The sequence below is a fragment of the Phocoena phocoena genome, chromosome 7 (genome assembly GCF_963924675.1).
Source record: "Phocoena phocoena chromosome 7, mPhoPho1.1, whole genome shotgun sequence".
In the NCBI taxonomy this organism is placed as follows: domain Eukaryota; kingdom Metazoa; phylum Chordata; class Mammalia; order Artiodactyla; family Phocoenidae; genus Phocoena; species Phocoena phocoena.
This window is the reverse complement of record NC_089225.1, coordinates 110,895,305-110,921,355: the sequence shown is the minus strand read 5'-3', so window position 1 is coordinate 110,921,355 and position 26,051 is coordinate 110,895,305. Positions and strand designations below refer to the sequence as shown.

Genomic DNA, 26,051 nt, shown 5'->3' with positions numbered 1-26,051 from the left:
GAAGCCCTGCCTATTTCAGGCTGTGTCTGCCCTTGTCGTGCGGAGAGCTGTTTGGAAGATATACAGATGTGCCTGTCTCTAGAGTTTACATCTATACAATCACAAGGGTGGCTGAGCTCTTTGGCATATTAGTGGTCACGTGATGCTGGCCATATCAAGTAACCATTATCACATCAGAGCCCACAGGAGTTAAAAATACACTACCACCCGAGCCCCAACTGGATGACAATTGAGTAATAACAATAGAAATAGCTCACACTCCATAAGACCATCTTTCCCCTTCCTGGAGAACTTTTCTGAGGTCATCGGCATTGCAATGAAGAGACAGCCAGAGCCAGTTACAGGGAAACTTCAGATCTTTCAGAAGATGGGAATAGAGCCTCAAGCAAGAGCTGGGTGGCCGGTGCTCGAGTACCATGCAGCCTTGGTCACAGGAGACCTGGACCGTCTTAAGCTCCTCATGGACCAGTTCTTCCAGGACGCCAACGTGGTGTTTGAGATCAAGAAGGATGAGATGGAGTGGCAGGTGAAATCCCCGGCCACATTTGGACCGTCAGGTACCTTTCCTCCTTTAAAGCCCGGTTATTTATTTTTTTAAGGAGCTACTAACACACCTCTGAACATATAGCTCCAGTGTGTAGACTGCTCACACGGGTGCTGCATTTAACATACTCGAGCAAAAGACATCTAGAAGCCAAACTTTGCGTGCATGATTTTTAAGAAGTAGTTTTTGTTTTGTTTTGTTTTTTGCGGTACGCGGGCCTCTCACTGCTGTGGTCTTTCCCGTTGCGGAGCACAGGCTCCGGACGCGCAGGCTCAATGGCCGTGGCTCACGGGCCCAGCCGCTCCGCGGCATGTGGGATCTTCCCGGACCGGGGCACGATCCCGCGTCCCCTGCATCGGCAGGTGGACTCTCAACCACTGTGCCACCAGGGAAGCCCTAAGATGTAGCTTTTAGGTGAGGGATGAGAGAGATCAAATTGGAAAGGCCAAGCTGTTGGTGAGAAGGGCCCTTCCCACGCTGGAGGTGCCTCTTGTCTTTAAAAAGAGCTTTGGTTTGAATGCTGATCTGCCAGAGCCTGGATCCAGCAGCCAGGGAGGCAGAGATAAAGTACAGCCTCTCCTTTGAGTGCGCCCGGAGCGGGTCCCTGGCGAGCAGCCGTAGGCTAGTTTCCTCTGTGAATCCGTGAGCACCACGGCTCCAGCGGGGAAGCTGGGACACAGCCAGCGTCGTGGAGGGACAGCTCTCGGGAGATGCTCCTCCTGGAACCCAGGGGAGCCTGGGAAGGGGAAAGAGGGGGAGAAACCAGAGGTCCTTAAGTTGTATATGTCTGCATTCTTGCCGCCTGGACACTGTCGCTATGTGCCGGGCAGGCAAACATACCCCCAGGTAGAGAGAAGTCCCCTCACCCCATCTGGGACGAACAGACCTTCTGACCATCAGGCTGCAGTGTGACCCCCTTGGCTGGCACTCTGCCTTGGGCACCCTTCCTCCCGTGCATCCCGATGCCACATGTTTACCGAGAGGGTTCATGTGTTGGAACCTGTGAGGATTTCAGACTCTGTGGTCAGTGGGCCAATGGCCAGTGCCCCGTGGCCCTGACTCGTGATCTCTGGCAGGCCAAGAATGAGGAAGGGCGGTTGCCAAAGCACTGATCCAGTCTGTGTACACCTCACACAGGGAGAAGGGAATAAACCCAAACCCTGCCAAAGGGCTGAGCAGCTCAGAGCCACCAGCGAGGCGGCAGAGGCTGCGGGGAAGGCACACGCAGGTCTAGGCTGGGCCAAAACCCCTCCCAGCCAAAGGCATCCCAGAGCCTTTTTGGGTCTCCTCTCCCTCACCTGTGCCAGATGGGCCACACATCTTCCTCCAGAGGGCTGTGTGACCATTCAACCAAGAATGCCAACTGCTTGAATGTTCGCTTAATGTTTTTTTTAATCGCATGCCTCGCAGCCCTGGACACACACACACTCAAATGTTGCATTGATAGATATTAATGTCAGTTCATGGTCTGAATCAAAGCCTCCTTCCTGTTTTCCCCCTCAATCTTTCCACCCCTAAGTTTGCTGTTTTTCTATGGCACATCTGTATGACAGGAGATTAGAGCATTGTGGCAGTGAAGGGACCTGAGATATTACCGAGCAAAAGGGCAGCCCTGGGAGTTAGTGCTGGCCTGAGGCCTCAGTGCAGGCTGGGAAGAGAGGATGGACACTTCTGGACTCTGTGCTCTTTCAGCTCAGCCACCTGAATTCTCCCAGCTGGTCCAGTAGCAGAAATGACCAAACCCTGGCTGAGAACAGTGGCCCCGACACTGCCCTCGCTCATACGAGGACTTCCTGGAGGCCAATTCAGCCCCTCCTGAAGGGAGCCATGGGGAAGGGGATACACAGGTTCGTAGTGGCTGGCTCCTGGGTACCACATCCACGATGGAATGCTGGCCCCATCAAGCTCGCAGTGCCAGGAAAGCATTAGCATGGAGGAGTGGATGTTTAGAGGGAGGTATCACATGGGGAGAAGCCTGCTTCTGTGCTCTTCCTGGGGGCAGAACCTGGACCAAGGGTGCGATTTACAGGAAGCTGATTGATGATTCAGGTTTACTGAATGAGAGAGCTGCCTTTGAACGGGATTCTCTGGAAGGCCTGATAGAAGCTCATCACCATCTCCAGGGACCTGGAGAAGGGGGCTGGCCCTAAGCTATGGCTGAGCTAAATGCCCAGCCAAGGCCCCTTCCCATCAGTCCAGGGGAAGACTTGGGAATCTTGGGTGGGTGAACAGAGCTGCTGATGGTGGGAATTTAGCATGCCCTAGAAAATGGAGTACCCCCTTCCTTGACCCGCAGTAAGTAAACTTCCTATCTCAGGAAAATGAGTAGAATCAACAACCAGGAGCTGCCCCTACAAGAATGTAGGTCACTGTTACAGTCATATCCATCATGCCCCTCAAATCAGACCCAGTCTTCACTGGGCAGGGCAGCTCAAACCCATGCAGGCCCACGTCCGCAGGGCCTCCAGCCACCATCACCCACCACCAGGACGACAGGCCCCCTCTTCCCCCACCGAGCGTGCACAGCCTCCAGGCTGGGCCTTGGGGACGCGGGGCGGGCTGGAACCGTGCGCTGCATGGAGGTACGTAATTACGAGTGGTCTTTCAAACTGCTCAGCATGGGTCCCGGGAAGGAGGTGGCCTGTGAAAAGGGTCTCCTCCACAGCTCATTACAGCCACAGTATCGATTCTTCCATCATTATCAGAAGGCATCCCTGCCATGTGAAATCCTGTCCCTTGAAGTGTATTCACCAGGGACAGCTCTCCCCCATTTCCAGGAGTGCCCATAGCTGCTAACAACCTTCCACAGGCCTTTTGAAAGCCCAAAGTTTTCAGAGAAGTGAAATGTATAGTTCCTGCTCCATTCATCCCTCAAGAAAGAGCAACCCTACACACACACACACACACACACACACACACACACACACAAAACCCTAAAGAGCGCAAAGGAACAAACCAGAATTGTGCTCAATGCAGACCACCACATCAAAGGGTGCTTCTGAAACCCGGCCACTTCCAAGACAACTAAACTTTCCGAGTCCTTTTCTCGAGCAACCTTGGTGATGGGGGTCAGTTTGTTTTGTCTGTTGTCTTCTCCTCTTAATGATAAAGGGGTAAATTCGGGGCTCGAAAAGAGAGGGCTTGGATTCCAGAAAAATCCACAGCTCACTTTCCTCCCTCAAGCTGCCCCTAATTCAGAGTCTGGAAAATGTGAATTCCTCACGTAAATTCTCCCACTGTCCACCCTGCTTGTTCAGCTTTTAACTCCTCAGATCTTACCCAAGTTACCCTGATATTTCGCAAAACCCTCGTGCTTCTCAATAACCGCCCACTCCAATCTCTCTCCTTTGTATTTCTTCTCTCCCTGCTTCTCCATCTCTGTCTTTCCAGTGTGTCTGCCCTGTGTGCTGTTACTCTCTTTCTCCCCTCTTCCTACACTTCTTCCCCTTGCTACCTCTCTGCCCCTCTCTGTCAGGGCCCTTTCACCTCTAACCCCAGGCCTCCCTCCATCCCTCATCCCTGATCCAGTTGCACCTCACTGGGTCTCTCTGTCCCGAACCCTGAGCATCTTTGTATATCTCCCTACGTGCCCACCTGGTACCTACTTCTAAGAGATGGTTTCACCCTATTTCAGTCTTAATGGACACCGCTCCCCACCAGGGTCCCCCGACTCACCTGACCTCTCCCCACCTCCCCTCCACCCCCAGGCCTCTGGACCCTGGAGTACAAGCGCGAGCTCACCACGCCCCTGGGCATCGCCGCGGCCCGGGGCCACACGGCCTGCGTGCGCCACCTGCTCAGCCGCGGCGCGGACCCCGACGCCAGCCCCGGCGGCCGCGGCGCCCTGCACGAGGCCTGCCAGGGGGGCCACACGGCCTGCGCCCAGCTGCTGCTGCAGCATCGCGCCGACCCCGACCTGCTCAGCGCCGACGGCCTGGCGCCCCTGCACCTCTGCCGCACGGCCGCCTCGCTGGGGTAAGGAGCCGGGGGGCCCCGGCCACCCACCCGACCCTCGACCCCCGACCCCTGACCCTGCCCCCGGACGCCCTCAGCGCCCCGACCCCACTCAGACCCCGGACCGGGCCCGCGTCACCGCTCCAGGCCCCGCCCCCAAGTCCACCCCCGCAGGCCCCGCCCCCAGACCCTCGGCCTCGGCCCCGCCCGCCGCCTGACCCCGCCCGGACCGGGACCCAGACCCGGGAGGTCTCGGCCGCGTCCGTCAGAGCCTCTCGGAGGCCACCGGGCCCCCAGCCCGGGCCTCGGCCCCAGCCCGGGCCCCGCGCCGGCTTAATTAGCGCTTGATTGCGAGCGCGGGGGGGGCAGGCGCCACACGGAGGTAATGAGCCGGTGATCACCGGCCCGCAGACGCCGGCGCTGGAGAATGCTAAAAGGCCACTGGCGGGGTTGGAGGCTGAAAAATTAGGGGTTTTAATGGTAATTTTATGCAGAATAATTGTCACAGTGTGACATAAATGGTTAGCTCCTCGGGCGGGGCTTCGGCGGCCCACAAGCCAGCCGAGCTGCGCCCGCATTTTCGGGGCCCACCCCCTCCCAGGTGCCGGGGTTCTGGAAGTTCTGATGGTGCCGGGTCCAGCCTCGCGGCTGTCCTTGCGGAGGGTCTGTCCCCTCGGGGTCCAGTAGGTCCTGGGAGAGACGGCGGGGGCCCACCGCGTCAGCGCATAGGATTTCTGTTCCGGGGGCCCAGCTTGCGTTGTGTCATCTTGACATTTCTTTTAGTCCCTGTTCTTGGGATTAAAATTTCTTGGCCTCTGTCTCTGTGATGACGATTAAATAAAATCACCATGTCAAGCGCAGGCAGGCAGGACTACTGGGCTCTCAGGGACCAAGGCGGAGGGGCACCGCCTACCAATGTCACGTGGAGCAGGGACTCAGAAAGGCACGTGGACCACCAGGAGTCTTGAAGGAAAGTGACTGAAAACAATATATTTTTCAAAAGCAGCTTTACTGCGTTGTAATTGCATATAGTAAACTGCGCATGCTTAAAGTATACAATCTGATAAATTTGGACACAGGCATGCACTCATGAAACCATCCCTATAATCAAGAGAGTGAACACAGCCATCACCAGCAAGAGGTTCCCTTGCCCCATTGTAACCTCTCCCTCCCGCTCCTCCAATTTCCCACTGATCTGCTTTTGGTCACTATAGTTTAGTCTGAATTTACTAGAATTTTATGTGAATGGAATGTAGTCTCTTTTGTCTGGCTTCTTTCATGCAGCAATATTACTTTAAGATTTGCTTTGAAGCCTATATTATATTTTTATTTTCATTTTATACTGGAGTATAGTCGAGTAACTGTGTTGTGTTACTTTCAGGGGTGCAACATATACATGTATCTATTCTTTCTTCAAATTCTTTTCCCATTTAGGTTATTACAGAATATTGAGCAGAGTTCCCTGTGCTATGCAGTAGATCCTTGTTGGTTATCTATTTTAAGTAGAACAGTGTGTACGTGTCAATCCCAATACTTTGAGAGCTGTCATACTGTTGTGTGTATCCATCATTCACTCCTCTTCATTGCTGAGTGATATTCCAGGGTAGAGAATAACACAACGTATCTATCCACTCATATGTTGAAAGACACTTGACTGTTTCAGGCTTGGGGCTGTTACAAACAAAGTCGCTATGAACATTTGTGTACCAGCCTTTTTCTGGGTATATGCTTTCGTTTCTCCTGGATAAATACCTAGGCAGAGCTGTATCACATGATATGACTAAAAGATAATCTTTTAGGAAATGACCTTCCAAATTGGATCTACCATTTACATTCCCACCAGCAATACATGAATGTTCTAGATGCTTCCCATCCTCTCCAATACTTGGTATGGTCACTCTTTAGCTGTAGACATTCTTTAGGTACTTAGGAATATTCCATTGTAGTTTTGATTTGCATCCCCCTGATGACAAGTGATGTTGGGCATCTTCTCATGCACTTATTTGCCATCCATTTATCTTCTTAGGTGAAGTGCCTGTTCAAATCTTGTGCCCTTTTAAAATATTGGGTTGTTCGTTTTCTTCTTAAATTTTGAGATTTCTTTATATATTCTGGATACAAGTCCCTTGTCAGGCATGCGATTTATAAATATTATCTCCCAGTTTCTGGGTTATATTTTCTTTCCTTAAAAGTGTTTTTGGAGAACAGAAGTTCTTGCTTTTGGTGGCATCCAGCTGATCATTTTTTTTCTTTTAGGGATTGTGTTGGGTTATTTTATCTTTAAAAAAAAAAAATCTTTGCCCAACCATGGCCACAAACATTTCCTCCTATGTTTTCCTCTAAAATTTTAAAAATAATTTTATATGTTACATTTAAGTCTGTGGCCCATTTTGAGTTAATATCTGAATATGGTGTGAGGTATGGATTGAAGCTTTTTTTTTCTCTGCATGTGGATATCCATTTGTCAAAAAGCCTTTCCTTTCTCCATGGATTTGCCTTTGCACTTCTGTTGAAAATCAACTGACTACATATGTATGGGTTTATTTCTGGCTCTCCTGTCAAGTACACACACAGGACAAGGCCTGACCGATTCAACTGGTAAAGATCCACGGAGCCACTCGTAGATTCGGACTTTTAATGTTTACATAAACAGTGAAAAGAGTAATAGCCAGAGGTACCAATTCTGCACGGTCCTTGTCCCACACACCACAAAGGACAACACCCAAACGAAAGGGGCCAGACAATGGCAATGTGAGTTGCAGGATACCCTGATACAGAACACCCGAATCTAGACTTCAGGTGAGCGGTTTTACAGTCTGCAGCTCTACTCTGAGGGGGGCAAGGCAGGAAGTCCCAAGCCTCATCAGAACCCAGGAGGTGATGAGAAACGTCTCAGGACGGCCTCCCAGGGGCCGTAGGGAGGTGAGTGGTTAGCAACTCCTTACAAGACTTTCATTCTGGAGGATCACAAGGCGCTCTGCCAAGACTTAGGTCAGCAGTGGTTCAAACTTTTGTTTGCATGGCCTGTGTGGATACATGCAAGTCGCTGGGGCTCCATGGCAGAGCTGTGGTTCTGTGTCTCTACTCCATTACGTTGCTCTATTGGTCTTTATTGACACCAGTACCACATTGTATTGAATATTGTAACTCTGTAAGAAATCTTCAAGTCAGGTAGTATAAGTTCTCCAGCATCATTCTTCATTTTCGAAGTTGATTTGGCTGTTCTAGCCTCTTCGCATTTCCACATAAATTTTAAAATCAGTTTGTCAATTTCTACAAAAAATGCTGCTGGCTTTTGACCGAGGTTAATGTGAATCTATAGATCAGTTTGGGGAGACTTGACTTAAAAATATTGTATCTTTCAACCCATGAACCTGGTAAATCTCTCCAATAATTTAGATCTTTAGTTTCTTTCAGCTTTGTTTTATAGTTTTTAGTGTGCAGGGCTTGCACATATTTTGTCAGATATATCCCTAAGTATTTCATATTTTTGATGCTTTTGAAAGTGATATTTTTTTTTAACATTTTTTTTTTTTTTTTTTGCGGTACGCGGGCCTCTCACTGTTGTGGCCTCTCCCGTTGCGGAGCACAGGCTCCGGACGCGCAGGCCCAGCGGCCATGGCTCACGGGCCCAGCCGCTCCGCGGCATGTGGGATCTTCCCAGACCGGGGCACGAACTCGCGTCCCCTGCATCGGCAGGCAGACTCTCAACCACTGCGCCACCAGGGAAGCCCTGAGAGTGATATTTTTATTCAAATCTCTGTTGTGGTAGCTACTATATAAATTGATAAGAAGTTATTTTTGTATGTTAATTTGAAACCTGCAACCTTGCTAAGCTTACTAACTGTTCTAGTAGCCTATCATAGATTCCATAAGATTTCTATGTAGACAATCATGACATCTGCAAATAAAAAGAGTTTTACTTCTTTTCCAATCTGGATGCCTTGTAGTACTTTTTCTTGCTTTATTGTACTAGATAAAACCCCCAGTGCAATGTTGAATAGAAGTAACGAGAGCAGACAACTTTCCTTATTTGTAATCTTAGAGGGATTAAATCTTTCACCATTAAGTATGATATTAGATGTAGATGACATTTTTCGGATTGAAAGAGTGCCTTTCTATCCCTACTCTGCTGAGTTTCTACTATGAATGGATATTGAATTTTCTAAATGCTTCTTCTGCATATATTGAGTTGATCATATGGTGTATTTTTTAGTCTGTTAATATAATTATTTACACTGATTGATTTTCAAATGTTAAACCAGCCTTGCATTCTTCAGACAACAGTTTATAAATTGCTAGGTTTGATTTGCTGAAGTTTTTTCAATCTGCATCTATGTTCATGAAAGGTATTGATCTGTAGTTTTTTCTTGTAATTTTTTTGTCTGGTTTTGATATCTGAGTAATGCTGGCCTCAAAAATGAGTTGAGAAGTGTCCCCTTCTTGTCTATTTTCTGGAAGAGCTTGTGCAAAATTGTTATTATTTCTTCCTTAAATGTTTGGTAGAATTCATCCGTGAAGCTAGCTATATTGGCCTGGAGTTTTCTTTATGAGAAGGTTTTTGGCTATGAATTCAATTTCTTTAATGGCTATAGTGCTATTCAGGATATTTCTCTCTTTTTGAGTGAGCTTTGATAGCTTGTATCTTTCAAGACATTTATCTCTTTCATTTAAGTTGTTAAATTTATTGTCATAAAGTTGTCCCCTATTATCCATTTAATGGCTGCAGAATCTGTAGAATCATCACTCTCATTCATGATACTGGAATTTGTGACTTTTATTCTTTTTTCCCTGTTCAGTCTTGTTTTGGGTTTTACTGATTTTCTTTCTTGTTTTACTGTTTTATTTTTCATTGATTCTTGATAGGATCTTTATTGTCCTCCTTTCTTTACTTACACTGAGTTTTATTTGTTCTTGTTCTTCTATTTCTTAAGATGGAAGCTGATGTCTTTGATGATTTTTATTTTCTAATATAGGCTTTCAGTGTTATACATGTACCCTCTATGTACTACTTTAGCTGAATCCCGCAAGTTTTAATATGTTAAAATTTCACTTTCAATCAGTTTTAAATATTTTCTAATTTCCCTTTAAATTTTGTCCTTTTGATTTTTTTTTCTTTGAAACATAGTTTGTATAAAAACGTGTTATTTAGTTTCCAAATATTTGGGTATTTTCCAGATATCTTTCTATTATTTATTTCTAATTTAATTCCATTATAGTGAGAGAACTTACTTTGTATCACTTTACTCCTTTGAAATTTATTGAGTCTAGTTTTATGATCCAAAATATATTCTATCTTGGTAAAATTTCCATGTGCACCAGAAAAGAATGCACATTCTGCAGTTGTTGGGTGGTGTGTTGTATAAATGTCAATTAAGTCAAGTTGCTTAATAATGTTGTGTAAAACTCCTATACCCTTACTGATTTTCTGCCTACTTGTTTTACAGGTTATTGAAAGAGGAGTGTTGAAATCCTTGACCATAATCATGGATTTGTCTATTTCTCTTTGCAGTTCTATCAGTTTTGTTTCAAATATTTTGAAGCTCTATTATTAGTTACATAGATGTTTAGCATTATTATTGCCTCTTGAAGAACTGACATCATTATTAAAAGATATTCTTTATCTCTGGTAATATTCTTTGCTCTAAACTCTCCCTTGTCTGATATTAAAATATCCAGTCTGACATTAATATAGATTTCCTTTGATTAGTGTTAGCATAGTATACCCTTTTCCATCTGCATTAGTTATCTGTTGCCGTGTAACAAATTACCACAAACTTAGAGACTTACTACAACACCCATTTATTGTCTCATGGTTTCTGTGGGTAGAGTTTGAGTGTGGCTTCACTGGGTCCTCTACTGCAGAGTCTCTCATATGACTGCCATCAAGGTGTCAACAAGGGCGAGGGTCTCACCTGAAGGGTCAACTGGGGAAGAATCTGCTATAAAATTCATATAGTTATAGGCAGAATTCAGTTCTTTGGGATTGTTGGACTGAAGGTCTCAGTTCCTTGCTGACTATTGACTGAAGGCCATGCTCAGTTTGTGTCTTTATTTTTAAAGTGGATTTCTTGTAGGCAGGTTATAATTGAGTCTTTTTTAATCCAATCTGGTAGTATTTGCCTTTTAGTTGGGTGTTTAGATCATTTACATTTAATGGGATTTTGATATGATTATGTTCAAATCCTGTTATTTCTTTCTATTCATCTCATCCATTCTTTGTTCCCTTTTCTTCTTTTTCTACTTTCTTCTATACTGAGTATTTTTCATGATTCCACTTTATCTCCCTTTTTGACTTATTATATATAACTTTTGGCTCTGTTATTTTAGTAGTTGCTTTAGGGTTTATAGTATACATCTTTACCACAGTCTGCCCTCAAGTTGTATTATACTACTTCATGTATAATATAAAAACCAGGGCTTCCCTGGTGGCGCAATGGTTGAGAGTCCACCTGCCGATGCAGGGACACAGATCCGTGCTCCGGTCTGGGAAGATCCCATGTGCCGCGGAGCAGCCAGGCCCGTGAGCCATGGCCGATGAGCCTGTGCCTCCGGAGCCTGTGCTCCACAATGGGAGAGGCCACAACAGTGAGAGGCCACAAAAAACAAAAAAAAACACCATATGACACTACACTTCCATTTCTCTCCTCCTGACCTTTGCACTATTGGTATCATAGATTTTACTTCTGTACATAAGTCCCACAATGCATTGTTATTATTTTTGTTCAAAGTCAATTATCTTTTAAATATATTGAAATAATAAGAAAAAAAGTTTTTATGTTTACCCATGTAGTTCCTATTTCCAGTTCCCTTCATTCCTTTGTATAGACTGAAGATTCCATCTGGGATCATCTTCCTTCTGCTTGGAGGACTTTCTTTAATATTTCTTATAGTGAAGGTCTGCTGGTGATGAGTCCTTTTGGAGTTTGTATGTTTGAAAAAGTCTTTATTTCATCTGAGTGTTTGAAAGGTACTTTTGTTGGGTAGAGAATTCTAGGTTGACAGGTTCTTTTTTTCTTTCAGTGTTTTACACTCATGGCTCCACTGTCACCTAACTTGAATTTTTATTTATTTCTTTTTTTTATAAATTTATTTATTTTTATTTTTGGCTGTGTTGGGTCTTCGTTTCTGTGCAAGGGCTTTCTCCAGTTGCAGCGAGCGGGGGCCACTCTTCATCGTGGTGCGTGGGCCTCTCACTGTCACGGCCTCTCCCGTTGCGGAGCACAGGCTCCAGACACGCAGGCTCAGTAGCTGTGGCTCACGGGCTTAGTTGCTCCATGGCATGTGGGACCTTCCCAGACCAGGGCTCGAACCCGTGTCCCCTGCATTGGCAGGCAGATTCTTAAGCACTGCGCCACCAGGGAAGCCCTAACTTGAAATTTTAATCTTTAAATCTTCTATCTATCTGATCTTTGTTCTTTTGTATATAGTGTCCTTTTTTTCTGGCTTTAATGTCTTCTCCGTTTCACTGGTTTTAAGCAATTTGATCATGATGTGCTTTGATATAGTTTTCTTCATGTTTCCTGTCCTTGAGATTTACTGATTTCTTGGATCTGTGGGTTTATACTTTTCGTCAAATTTGAAGAATTATTGGCAATTATCCCTTCACATATTTTCTATATGATCCCCTCCTCTGCCTCAGGGACTCCAATTGCATATATGTTACACCACTTGAAGTTGTTCCACAGTTCACTAATGCTCTGGTTGGTTTTTTTTGCATTTTTTTCTTATGTAATTGATTTACATTTTGTTCTGAAATCCCTAATCTGCCGTTAATCCCATCCAGTGTATTTTTCATCTCAGACGTTATAATTTTCAACTTTAGAAGCCCAATCTTAGGTCTTTTAAAAATATCTTTCATGTCTTTACTTAACATGTTCAATCTTTCCTCTAGCTTCTCAGATATATGGAATACAGTTCTAATAATTATTTTAATGTTTCTATCAATTCTAACATCTGGGTACGAATAACATTTTCTTTATTTTAACGTTGTTCATTTTGTAAATTTCAGATTCACATAAGGCATAGTTGTGAGAGATAAGATATGTAGATATAAGAGTCAAAGTAGAAATGCTTATGAATATATTTCTCAATGATTTTTTTAAAGCTGTAAGTAGATAGCTATTCTGCATGGATACTAAATAAAGATTAACTTCTACCTCACTTTAACTTACAATTTCTATCCTTGAGTCATTTGGTAGATGATTTGCTGGTGTACAAAGTTGCCATCTGGTGACAAAATTATAGAAACCCCATCTATTTTTGAAAAGTACAGCTCTAAGTTCATCCAATAATGATTCCTTCCCTACAAGCATTCAGTCGCAAGTTGTTGAACTCTACAAGGTGCTGGGGCTGCGCTGTGTTATACACAGTCTATTCCTACAAGATGCTTTTTGTTTCAAAGGAGAGGAAGGTAATTTACAGCAGTGTGCTAGCCACTGAGCCAAGAATATGTGGAATCCACTATGTGCACGGAAGTTGAGAGTGTGGGCTGGTAAATTTCTACTAGGAGAAATTTTCTAGGAGAGAAAGAGGCACCAGCTCTATTAAAGGACATAAGCCAATCAAATCAAAACAAATGTCTTTCTATATACTAAGAAAACGGGCAAAATTATTAGGCAGTTTTACATTGATTGCACTCAGTTTTCATCATATTTTTATACCCTACAATTTTATATGTTACAAGTACATAGTTTGCTACATCTGAGGTCTGGGTTGAATCCCAATTCCAACACTTACTAGCTGTGCAAGCTTGGGTAAGTTATTTCATTTTTCTGTGTCTCACTGTAATATTTGAGCCTACTATGTAGGGTGGTTATTATGAGAATTAAATTAGCTAATGTAGGAAAAATGTTTAGAAGAGCACCTTGCATATAGTTAAGAATTACGTAGGTGCTGACTGCAATTCCTGAGGCCTCTTGTATAATCATTGTGTCTATCTTACGAGAATTGAAAAAACATTTCACTATTTTTAATTAATATGGGGTTTGTGGTTTCTTTTATCTCCATATTTGTTGGTCATCTATCATTTATTCCCAGTAATATCTCTAGTCAAGAACATACTTCCAATTATAACATATTCCTATGGAAAATAGAACCCATTTGATGATATTGCATGTCTAGGAACACACCATGCTTCCCACCCCACCCTCCCAAGAATGCATGTCTATATTTACTTTTCTCTTGTTCAAAATTAACTTCTCTAAATGCAGCATGGTATCCTGGATTGGATCCTGGAACAGAACGTGAACATTAGTGGGAAAAGTGGTGAAAGTCAAACAAAGTCAGTTAATAGTTTTGGACTGATGTTAATTTCTTAATGTGGGCAAAGGTACCATAAGACGTGAACTTTAGAGGGAGCTGGATGAAGAGCATTTGGGAACTCTGCACTATCTTTGCAACTCTTCTGTAAATCTAAAATAATTTTAAAATAGAAGGAGTTTTAAAAACCAAGTTTTCTTCATACCTTGGGCTCCAAACTTCCACCTTACAGTATTAGAAAAATATTGTTCTTTACTAAGAAATGAGGATGTATCACCTACTCAGAACACAAAATATTGTGAATCCTGACAACAGCCCTTAAGACAAACCAACAAGCTTACATTTGGAGCTGAGGCATATGCAGACCGTTCAAGCTACTCGGCTTATACACTGTGTGATAGAAACTCATTTCCTGGCTTCAGCTGGTTTTTCAGAAATCATTCACATCTAGCACATTGTTTAATAAAAAAGACCTTTAAAATGTCTTTGTATTAACATGGGGCTTTTAAAACCTCTTTTCTTTCGTCTTTCTCTTCCTCTTTGTTCTTTTTCTTCTCATTTTCTCTTCTGTCTCCTTATGTCTCTCTACATGACTCCTTCTCCCTGGTGATTTCATTTGACAGTCTTGACTTAGTTAAACCCACGTTATTGGGGGAAAGTTTAAGATATGCGATGAACACACCAGAAGTTCAGGCAGAACTATGCAACAGCTGACTTAGAATATCAATGATTTGATGGAAGATGCTGGCGGGTCCCCTTGAACACCTCTACAATAACATAGCCAACTACCTTGAAGGATAAAAGTTAACAGATGTCAGAGAGGGCCTGAGGTTTAGACTACGGCTTTTCAGCTCTGAAGAGTCCCCCTAAAGTTAGACTCCGAGGAGGTCTGGCTTCAAGTAGTATAAACATTATCACTTTGACAGGAAAGAGCTACTTTCTCCAGAACCTTTTTATACATAGTAGATTTTAGGTCATCCTTAATTTTTTTACCTTACAGTAGAGAGGGGGTCGTTGACCTACATACAGAGCCACTTCATTTTCTTACTCTTGATGACAATGGTCTCCACACCTAGGGACCCAGTTCTGCTGCATCCCCTTTTAGTCAGCAATTCTCCATGGGTGCAGGACTTTAAAACCTTTGAGTCTCTGAGTTCCTGGGATTTAAAAAAAAATTATCTGTGCTTCCTTCCAACCAGCAAGCTTCAGAATTCAGAATTCAACACACAAAAAGGGATATCGGAGCTTTAATCTAGGAGCCTTTTGAAGAGATTTTCCCAAAAAGAAAAGTTCCAGTAAAGTTACTGTCTTCACGTTACTAGCCTGCATGCCAGCCTCGCCCTATTTATTATCAGATTCCTCTCCTTGACCTTTTTAAAATTCTGAGATAATTAAAATGAGAAAAGAATGAATAGAGTCCTGATTCTTTTTCTCATCTAAAGCTGTCTTGATTTAAACAAAAGTGAGGAGGGTTTGCTTCCTTTACAAACGTATTAGTTAAAAAGCATGCAGGTTTACTTCTTGGTCCCAGTTGTGTCAATTCAACTAAATAAAAATTCATTCGTAAGCCAGAATTGGACTTGTGGAAGCAGCTAATTATCTTGGGAGGAAAAAAATTATTGAAGAAAATCATTGGACAATTCTTTTCTAACTCAGACCTGGCAGGTTGAAATCTGGGCAGAGAGAAATGAAGTATGACTCTTTCCGAGGAAAGAAAGGCACTCTCTGGTCAGGATTTGAACAGGGACAACTATTCTGAGTCCTCACCCCAACCCCAAAAGCCTTTGCCTAATAACAGGAGGTTTGCTTGCATGAGGTTCCAGCTCATGAGCATCGATGTATATTCCACTAAACGGTCCACTCTCCACATCCCAGATGAGTGACTGATCGTTGTTCAAGTGGAGGGGAGAAAACATGGTCTGGTTCAACAGGACTTTGAGGCATCTCAAGGAATATTAAAGAACAAGGTGTCAGTTAGGGGCTACTCCCACTGTATGATTTGATATTTGTAGAAGAACTTCACTTTTTTTTTTTTTTCCTTTTCTGCCATGCGGCATGTGGGATCTTAGTTCCCTGACCAGGGATCGAACTCGCGTCCCTGCAGTGGAAGCACGGAGTCTTAACCACTGGACCACCAGGGAAGTCCAGAACTTCACATTCTGAGCACTTGCAAGTGTCTTACGTGCTATAATCCTCCCCGCAGGCCTGCAAGGCATGTAATCCCCAGTTTACAGGTTAGAAACCCGAGGCTCACCAACAGCCCATGTTTTGCCGTTAAAGTGGCACAGTGTAAACTGTCAGAGCCAGGTTTGAAAGCCAAGTGCCATAAGAGAGACGGATGTTGAGAGATAGCTCCTCCCTTGTCAACCTAATTTTTTCAAAAACTGCCGATAGTCAGAAAGTAGCTCTGCTCATCTGTAATCACGACCTGTAAACATGTTCTATCGTAGGTTTATCCTCCTTCCTTGCCACTTCTGGCATCTCAGGCAGATTCCTCAGCTTTCTGGTCACTTGCCGAGTTCTGTTTGAATACAGACAACTCGCTGTCAGGAATTAAAAGAGGTAATCCAGGCCAAATCAAACCTTCACCCTCTGGGCAAAATCCTTGATCAGACACCTCAGGAAAGATATACAAATGGCCAATAAGCAAATGGAAAGGTGCTCAACGTCATTCATCATCAGGGAAATGCAAATTAAAACCATGAGGAAATATGCTTCACGTTACCCCCGTGAGGGTGGCTAAAGTCAAAAAGACTGACAACACCAAACACCGGCAGGAGTGTGGAGCAACGGAAACGTCATACACTGCTGTTAGGAGTGTATAAGGATGTAATCACCTTGGAAAACTGTTCTGCAGTTTCTCTTAAAGTTGAATATACACCTACCAGCAATTCCACTTCTAGATATTTATCCAAAAGAAATGAGAACGGACGTCCACAAGAAGACTTACATTGAAATGTTCATAGCAGCTTTATTCATAATAGCCAAAAAATGGAAATACCCAAATGCCCATCAGTATCAAAAGGAGAAGGAATTTTTTCATTATGGTAAGTCCATACAATTAAATATGACTCAGAAATAAACCAGAATGAGTTAACTCACGCATGCAACAATGTGGATGAGCGTCAAAGACATTCTGTGGAGCTAAAGGAGCCAGACACAAAAAAGTAGAAAATTCTAGAAAAGACACAACATGGTGAGAGAACTCAGAACCATGGTTGCCTGTGGGGGTGATGACTGGCTGGTAGCAAACACAAAGGAGATTCTTGGAGAGATGAAAATATGCTACGTCTTGACTGGGATGTTGGTTACAAACTTGTATTCCTTTGCCGATTTCTGCACCTGTGCGTTTCTCTGTATGCAAATTTACCTGACTTAAAAAATATTTGCATATAAAACTGTTCTCTCATACAAGTCCCAGCTTTCCCCCTCCACCTCACCCTCATCCCTGCCTAAAAAGAGAGTAGAGTCTTTTATTTCACTTTTCCTCCGCCTTCTCTTCACCTCACTCTGATGCCTCTGGGTCTCCCTCTTCATCCAGTGTGCTGGGACCGGGGAAGGAGAGAAAGGTTGCCCATTTCTTGTTGAGGAGGGGACGCTGGTGAAGCTTCCAGAAAGTCAGATACTCCTTCAAGGGCAAGTGAAGCAAACAGTGGAGCTATAACTTCTCTAAGTCTGCTCCCTAAATCAGTCCTCAGTCCCCCAAAAGGCAGAATTTCACTCGCTGTCCGGGGAGAATCTGCCGAAAATACCCGCAGCGGCCACAACCGTCCAACACTTCCGAAGCAAATTAAACGGCAGCTGTTGCTCCAAGGGAAAACGCAAGGATGGAAATGGCCAGCAAGTTCTCTCTCCATCTCCCCACTACCCTTAAGCATCTGTCCATTCACATCAGCCCTTTCAATTGTAAACCTTTATGCTTGATCGTCTCACAGCTTAGCATCCCGGGAGAAAGGGAGGGAGAAGAAAATACAGAGCAGAAAGGGGCGAGTGGCACGTCCCCCAAGGAGAGGCTCAGCAGAAGGTCCTGGGAAACCAAGTGGAGCCACTCCTCCATCAAAGTCGGGGCAGCGGCTTCCCCACCCTTCATTTGGAGCCAGCTGGGGAGTCGATCCACACAGGGAGCCTCCTTTCAATGGAAAGCACGGCTGTGTTTTCCTCCCAGGTCTCTCCCCTCTGTCCCCTGCCTCCCCCCATTCCTGCCTTGCCCAGCATCCAGCCGATCTGCCTGCCCCCACCAGCGGACTCAGGCTTCGGGCTCCAGCCACCCTGCCCCGGGGACACGTCTCCAGCCATTCTGCCTCTGCGTCAACTCCGAGTAGGAAAAGCAGCATAATGATGATTCAACAAGACTGGTTCATGACACCCATTACTCTCGCTGAGCACACTGCCTGGCGCGAAGCCCCTCCCGTCTGTCAGAAGGGATTCGGGCGGCAACCATGGGAGGAGGACAGTGAAGGATTGTCCAAGGACTCTGGCGACTTCCAGCCACTGAAACCGTCGCTCAGGAGACAGATGCTGAGCACACCTGACAAAGGGCTTAGAAGCAATGTCTGTTTCCCCTGGAAAAACTTTAAGTGATCTTTGTGAATTTCGCCTCACATTTAGTAGTTCTTTGTCACTGTTGTCTTTCAGCACCATCGTTAGGTCGTTGACTCATTCTCTTAGGCAGCGGTAGCTGGGGTTCACGTCTCAAGCAGCATGTTCTGTGGCGTCACCATCACATCCCAGGTCCCCACCCTTGAGATCACTGCTGACCCCTCAAACACATCTTCACCGAAAACCAGGGAGAATGAAATCTATGGCGCAGAGGTGCCCACAGGACTGCACGAGCAGCAGGTTCCTGTTGTGTGTTGTTGTATAGCACGAGGTCCACGGGCCAGGAGACCTCCTTGGCCTTCCGCTGCCTTCAGTGTTCTATCAGTGATTCTGTCCAGGAATCCGTCTCAGAGAAGAGACGCTCCCCTCGCCTTGACAAGCTGCTGGCGTACAGAGCATGGGGGAAATTCTCTACTTATTGAATGAGCCGATGAATGAGACGTTTAGAGAGAACTTACGGGAACTGCCTAGTACCATGCCCAGCTCATAGAAGGTGCTTACAAATAGTACCAACGGGAAGAGCAGCCGGGCGGGTAGAGTGACTGAGAAGTAAGCCACACACAGCAGCCAGGGTCTCTGCTCTGCCACCTCTGGGCTGGATGGCCCTATGCAAATCACTGGTCTTCTTCTAAGCCTCAATTCCCCCCCCCCCCCCCCCGCAAACTCCACCTACAACACAGATTTGTTGCAAGGACCAAAGATAACATTCTTCTAAAAATAAATAAAAAGACCATGTGCTGGGGAATGCACTGACCGCCCAGCTCAGAACCAGAGGCTGTGAAATACCACTTTTGAGGGCTCTGTGCAACTAGACGGATGGTGAGGAGGGACGTGGGAGAACGAAAGCCTGGAGCTGGCTCTGTCTCATGGGGCGCAGGGCGGCTTGGCAGGTGGTGCGAAAGGGTAAGGAAGAGGTGAGCAGTGAGGAAGCCCGGGCTGAGGCACTCGGCACCTTTCTGCACCTGCAAGGCGAGTGGGAAAGCCAGCGCTTCGGGAAGATGCTGGAGGTGGCTGGGAGTGGTGTGCGGGACGTAGGCTCAGAGTCCCACTTCCCTCTTTAGAAATAAGTTAAAATGACATTCATTCAACAGCCCTTGATGGGTTCATCTCTATTAACTCCTGCCTTTTGGCTCAAGCCACTTTTTCTGTGTGCTGTCAACCTTGGGCCCCGTAACAGCTTGTCACCTCGATCATTATCAAAGACGGGGATGAGGGATGGTGGTGGGGTGGGGAGTGTTTGCCCAAGTTGCTTCAGACAACACAGCATCTCCTTAATCTCGTAAGACAGAGACAAGTCATTCTGACATCGTCATATGGGAACTTACCCTTGGTTCCCGACAGCGACTGTCCTACACTGGCTCCAGGCCCTCCTTCTTGTGTCTATCAGGATAGCAGGAAACCTGCTCGCAAAATCTCCCCTGGGAGGAAAGCGCTTGGCCAAAGCTGGGTTTCCCACACAGTCCTGCAAAATCTTGGGTGGTACTTTCCCCGCTGGACCACCTCTTCCTTGACTGGAGACACTGACCCATACAAGGTCAGGTCTTGCAGGTCCCCAAGACTGTTATCACTGCTCTGCTTAGACCTGAGGGCCTTCCACCCACCCCCACCCGCTCCTCTCGACTCGCCTTCTCCGAGGCACTGCCATACGTGCTTTCCCAGATCGTTGCTTACGCCTCAACAGATCAATGGAAAATTTGAGAGCATTCTGGAAAGCTGGAAAGCTGAGCTGACATTCTTAGAATCCAAGAGATGCTGCTGTGGCAGTGGGGGATGGTTTTGTTATTAGTAAGTAACCTCTGTTGTTGTCCCTCTGTCAAATTGCAACTCTGATTCATTTTGGGAAATGAATTTGAAAATACAGGCAGGCAGAAAGGAAACAAAAGCACCATCACCCCATTATCCAGAGGTAAACTCGCTGGCTTGTGTATTTCTAGGCTTTCTTCATATGCACATACACACCTGCTCTTTTTTTTAAATGGGAGTGTTCCATGCGGTTTTGTAACCTGATCTTTTCACATGACCACTGCAAATAGTTTTCCATGTCATTAAACAGGTTCCCACAACTTCATTTTTAATGACTGCCCAGTGTGTGCCAGCAGCTATGTGCCCCAGTCAATTTGTTGTGTTGTTTTTTTCTCATGCCTGTGGTCTGCAACTTACATCATTATCTGCTCTAAGGAAGTACCAAGGTTTAGCCAATTAGAAGCTCTCCATTAAAAATGAAAAGGGCATCTGCAGCCCTCCAGAGGGTGGGCCAGCATCCTCATTCTTCTGAAAGGTATCTTTGTTGCAAAGAGCAACCTGGCCATCAGCCTGTTAGGCTGTGGACGTGGAAAAGAGACCCACTTATATTCCCCGGTGGGCTTCTTCAGAGAGGTTGGGCTGCTTTAAAAAAAAAAAAAAAAGAGCAGAAGGAAATGTTTTGTAATTGTTTGTGAGCGCACACAGGCTCAGTGGCAAAATGAGACGGAACCCTTGATTTCTAACCTCCTGCGGTACTGTTCAAAATTCCTCCCAAGGAGGCAAGGAGGAAGCAGATCTGAAGCACTCTGATTGTCAAATTTGCATCTTCTCTTAAGCTGGTTATCGTCCCAAAGGACATTTCACATCAAATTGTACTTGTTTGTAAAGATCTTCCACCCAAGACAGACCACTTCCCAAGATACTGCTGATATGGAGGCTAGAGAAATACAGAGAGAGGATTTAAAATATTGAGAGTCCCTGGGTAGAAATGTAAACGGACTTAAGGGCAGCAGCTTCCGGCCTGGAAACCCCCAGAGGATCCCGATCAGAGCCCCAGTCAGGTAAAGAACAGGACAGACAGCCACCACACGAAGGAAAACCGGAGGATGTTCATTAACGAAATGCATGTGTGCAACGTGCTCTTAGGGAACACCAACAGTGGGCTAGCCCTGCCCTCGGCGCGGAGAAGCAGAGATAAATAATCCCCCATTTCTACACCCAAGGAGCCAACCGTCTAAGAGAGGAATCAAACGTGCCAGCGAACATTTGAAACACAGTGTGACAAAGGCTGCGCCCAGACACTTAGGCACGAGGAACATGACAACACAGAGGTGTGACCCAGAGGAAGAGGAAGGAAAGACAGGACGTGTCCTAAGAACCACACCTGGTCAGGTAGGATGGAAACACAGGATGGAGCATCAGGAAATGAAACTGGTGAGGCCCACAGAAGCTGGAGCACGCGGTGTCCTGTGTCCCGCGGAAAGGAGCCTGGGCTTTCTTCAACCTCCAGGAGGAGCCTCCGGGTTTTCAGCAGACACAGGTCTTACGATTCACACTGGAAAGGCTCTTTCTGGGTAGTATGGAGCTTGTTAGACTGGCACAGGGAGCAAATTAAGAGACTGTCATTAGCTTCAGGCAAAAAATGATTGCGGGGGGCTTCCCTGGTGGCGCAGTTGTTGAGAGTCCGCCTGCCGATGCAGAGGACACGGGTTCGTGCCCCGGTCCGGGAAGATCCCACATGCCACAGAGCGGCTGGGCCCGTGAGCCATGGCCACTGAGCCTGCGCATCCGGAGCCTGTGCTCCACACGGGAGAGGCCACAACAGTGAGAGGCCCGCGCACCGCAAAAAAAAAAAAAAAAAAAAAAAAATGATTGGGGGCCTCAACAAAGGACGGTGACAACGGGGATGGAGGGAGGAAGCAGTTCAGGTGATTATTCAAGAGATGGAATCGACGGGGCTGAGTGGCCCACTGAAGAGGGGGTGGGGGACAGGGGGAAAGCGAAGAGCAAGTACTGCCCAGAGCGAGACCCCCAAGGAAGCAGAAGAGGACTACACCTGGGGCAAGAAGATCCGGAGGGAGCCCTTTCCTCAGACCTATGGAAGTAGGAGAGGGCAATCGTGTAGACGCAGATGCTAACAGGTATGGGGGTCAACTCGGCGGCACAAGGCGGGAAGGACGACAGTTCCTGGGAGAACGTGCACTCTGAGTGAAGCAGGGGTAGACTGCTGAGAAGGAGGAGAGTAGAAATAGGACCTCTTGGGGACAGTGGCCAACATTTGGAACAGCCAGTAAAGGGCAAGGAAGGAGGAGCTGGTGCTCAGCCCTGGGAAGTAGAACCAAAGGGCCCTGAGGACCAGCTGAGCCCAGAGGCCAATCTCCATGGATGGTGCTCCCTCCAGCAGCACCCTGCAGCCAAGGCGGGGAAGAGCGGGTAGGTGATGATTGGGTTCCCAGCTGAAAATGTGGCCAACTGACGCACGGGACGGCCACATCCCCTCAACCCAAGGGACCTGAGGATGCCGAGAAGAGAGAGTGGAGGGCTGCCCAGGGAAGGAAGTGAAGCCAGGAAGGGCTGAGAAAGCCAGGGGCCGATGACCCAAGTCTCAACAGAGCAGAGATGAGTAGAGTACCAACAGGACGGCTAGCGAGACGGACCAGAGCCTTACGCCGTGAAGTCAGCATGCTGGCGCCTCAGACTCCAAAAGTGGAATAAACACACTGATGGCAACATCCAGGAGGTGACCCGGGAGTGGGGGATTGAAGTGGGGCTGGTGTTCTGGCAGTGCCCGTGAAGGACAAGGGCCAGCAGATGGAGGAGGGTGGTGGGAGGGTCTCTGAGACTGTCCTACTTTCAGGCTGGTCCAGGCTGAGTTCCCCACCAGTGTCAGGCCCCACGTCCAGCATGGGCCTGCCCAGTCAGCAACTACCACCTGGGCTTGGAGTGAGGGGCCTGGAGTTCTCCCAGGTGGAAGCTGCTCTCCTGCGAGAGGACAGTCTTGGGATCCACCTGATGGACCTGGAAGCAGCAGGAGACACCCACCTCGGGGGGAGACCACAGTGTCCCATGGGAGCCTACAAACCCCAGGACACCATCGTGGGATTTAGCAACCAAAATCCACAGTCTGTTCAAGGAGAGCTTGGTTGAAACCAAGATAGTCCCACAGTTGGGCATGGCTGCGGGTTTCGCCCATGCATCCAGTGCTGTCTGAGGACACCCCAGTGCCATTCTGTGTCCGTGTCTTGAGGGATGGATAGATTCCCTCCCAGGGAGTAAGGCAACCCTTGCCTCACACCGTTGCCAAAGCGCAGGTACCTGCCGGCTGATAAAGAGCCCGACGGCCTAAGGGGCCCTCCTTAGAACCCTGACTCCCAGACCCTTCAACTGCCACCTGTGACAAAGAGCCCGGGTAATTCGTGTTTCCAGCACCGTCACCTGAACCACATTACCTTCCAGGGTAGCACCAAGTAGTTACAAATTACAAGGTAAATATTAACGCGGCGCGTGGGTTCTTAGGAAAAGTTCCCAGCTGTTGCCACCATTTGGTAACCTGTACCCCCAGGTTTGCCTTAATCTTTTTTTTTTTTTTCCAGCTCAGTTTGAACTCCTGTAGCCTGGGCGCGGGAGACCTGGATTCCTGTCCTGGCTGTCTTAGGAGCCAACACCCGCGGTGGGGAGGGAGGGGGTCCGAAGCGCCGGAATCCGCTGGCAGGGCGTGCCGGGCTGGGGGAGACAGGGCGCCGGTGCCGGGGCGTCCGCCGGGCCCAGCCCGGGTGACTGACCTTGGCCTCCCCGCAGGTGCGCGCAAGCGCTGCTGGAGCACGGCGCCTCGGTGCAGCGCGCGGGCGGCGCGGGCCTGGACACGCCCCTGCACGTGGCGGCTCAGCACGGCCTGGACGAGCACGCGCGCCTCTACCTGGGCCGCGGGGCGCTCGTGGACGCGAGGAACGCCCGCGGCGAGACGGCCCTGAGCGCGGCGTGCGGCGCGGCGCGGCGGCCCGACGAGCACGCGCGCTGCCTGCGCCTGTGCGCGCTGCTGCTGCGGTGCGGCGCGGCGGCGGACGCGCGCGACGAGGACGAGCGCAGCCCGCTGCACAAGGCCTGCGGCCACGCGCGCCACGGCCTGGCGCGCCTCCTGCTGCGGCACGGCGCCGACGCGGGCGCGCTCGACTACGGGGGTGCGTCGCCGCTGGCCCGAGTGCTGCACACGGCCGCCTGCGCCCCCGAGGCCGCGCCGCAGCGCACGCTGCAGGCGCTGCTCAACCACGGCGCCCCCACCGTGTGGCCCGACGCCTTCCCCAAGGTAAGAGGGGGTCGGGGACAGGCCACGAGGACTTGGCAGCGCAGGCACCCGGCCTGCCGCCGGGGGGCATTCGGCGCTTCTCAGGCTTTCCGGGGCCCGGAACCCCCCTGGAGACTGGTCCAGATGCAGATTCTGATCCCGCAGGAGGGGATGGCAGAGTCTGCATTTCTGGCAAGACTAGAGAGGAGGGTGAGGTCTTGGAACCACACTTTGAGGAGCCAGGGCTGGGCAACCCTGTCTAGAGTCACTAGAAAACGGAAAGGTTGGGGGATCAACAAGCGTACTCGAGTGAGACCTTGCAGAGTTGTCACCTGGGGACGCCAGGCACTTGTTTCTATGATGCCGTCATGGCTCAAAATATTTTGTCAGATTATCTTTTGGTGTAATTGATGAACAATGAAATCAGTCTCTTGTGGCATCTGGTATTTGGCTTGAAATGAAATACGCAATGTGACCATCCACCTTATTAATAGGATTAATGATAGCACTTCACAGATTTCTCTCATTCGGTCCTCACCACGCGCCTGTGAAATACATCAGGTTCTTGACATTCCCTTACCTGGATTTCAGTCAGGTGAAATGCCCTGTTCAGGGTCAAGGTTGTGTTGGGACCTCAACCCCACTTTGCAGACTTGGCTCTGAGCTGCTTGTTGCCTTTCCACGTGTCAGATCTGCACTGAAGTGATAAAGATGGAGAAGAAACATTTCTCATCAGAGAAAATAAAGACAAAATGTTTCCAAAAGGAAAGTTCCCAAGACACTAGTTAAAATAAGCGATTGCCCTCCCCCGAAAGACTTCATTGAAGGGAGGTCATTCCATTCGATGTAAAATTGGCTGTGCTAAATTTTAAAATTATCCCGGACTCACCAGTCATATGCCAGAGACGTGTTTGGCCTGATAAGCTTTACACAAATAGCCTAAAAGCTGTTATCCTAAAAGGACAACAGCTAGATGGTCTGAAATAGTGAGATTCACACATTTCTTTCAAATGCTAACTTTGCATCCCAGACGCATACAGAGTAAAACTCTTGTCTCTCAAAACACAGGTGAGAAATGGAAAATCCACCCAGACAATTCCCTGGGTGTTTCCTTACTTGACAAACTTTATGACAAGTTTCTTATGCCAAGTCTTACACCATCTTCCAGTCATCCTCTTGAGGCATTCTGCTAATGTAGTGATTTCCCTACCGTAGCCTTTTTGTATTCTATAACACTTCCCTTTTATATTCATGATTTACATTTAGACGTTTCCCAATATCAGCAGGCTTAGTTCATCTACCGATAAAATGGAGACCTACCACCCCTCCAGTTCGCACCGTGTGTGCCTTAAACCAAGATGCACCCTTCAACCCTTATGGTGTGAAACTGCATAAAGAATGAACAAGAAACAACAGAACAGAGAAAGAAACAAGACTTTCCATGATGCCCAACAGTGAAAAACACCTGGGACAAATTCCTTTAAAGAAAAAAAAAATCAGTATATTTCAGTGGTGACCAGTAATAATCCTTCGTTAGCCTCGAAGGCATTCGATTTTTAGAGACCTCTGTCCAGCTTTCAGTGACCGAGGTGCAGCCCCACAGGCATCATCCCGGGGGACAGGACTTCTAGCACCTGAACTCTGTCTCCAAGGCTGTGGGAATCACCC

General features: G+C 47.3%; 1 protein-coding gene across 1 annotated transcript in view; it reads left to right on the top strand.

Annotated features, from left to right (window-relative positions):
* Positions 1 to 26,051, top strand: part of ASB18 (ankyrin repeat and SOCS box containing 18) — a 62,600-nt gene that overhangs the window by 22,081 nt on the left and 14,468 nt on the right. Inside the window, exons 2-4 of the mRNA XM_065881098.1 lie at positions 435 to 557; positions 4,252 to 4,519; positions 23,900 to 24,404. Coding sequence (XP_065737170.1) covers positions 435 to 557; positions 4,252 to 4,519; positions 23,900 to 24,404 — 896 coding nt within the window. The remainder of the gene's footprint in view (positions 1 to 434; positions 558 to 4,251; positions 4,520 to 23,899; positions 24,405 to 26,051) is intronic.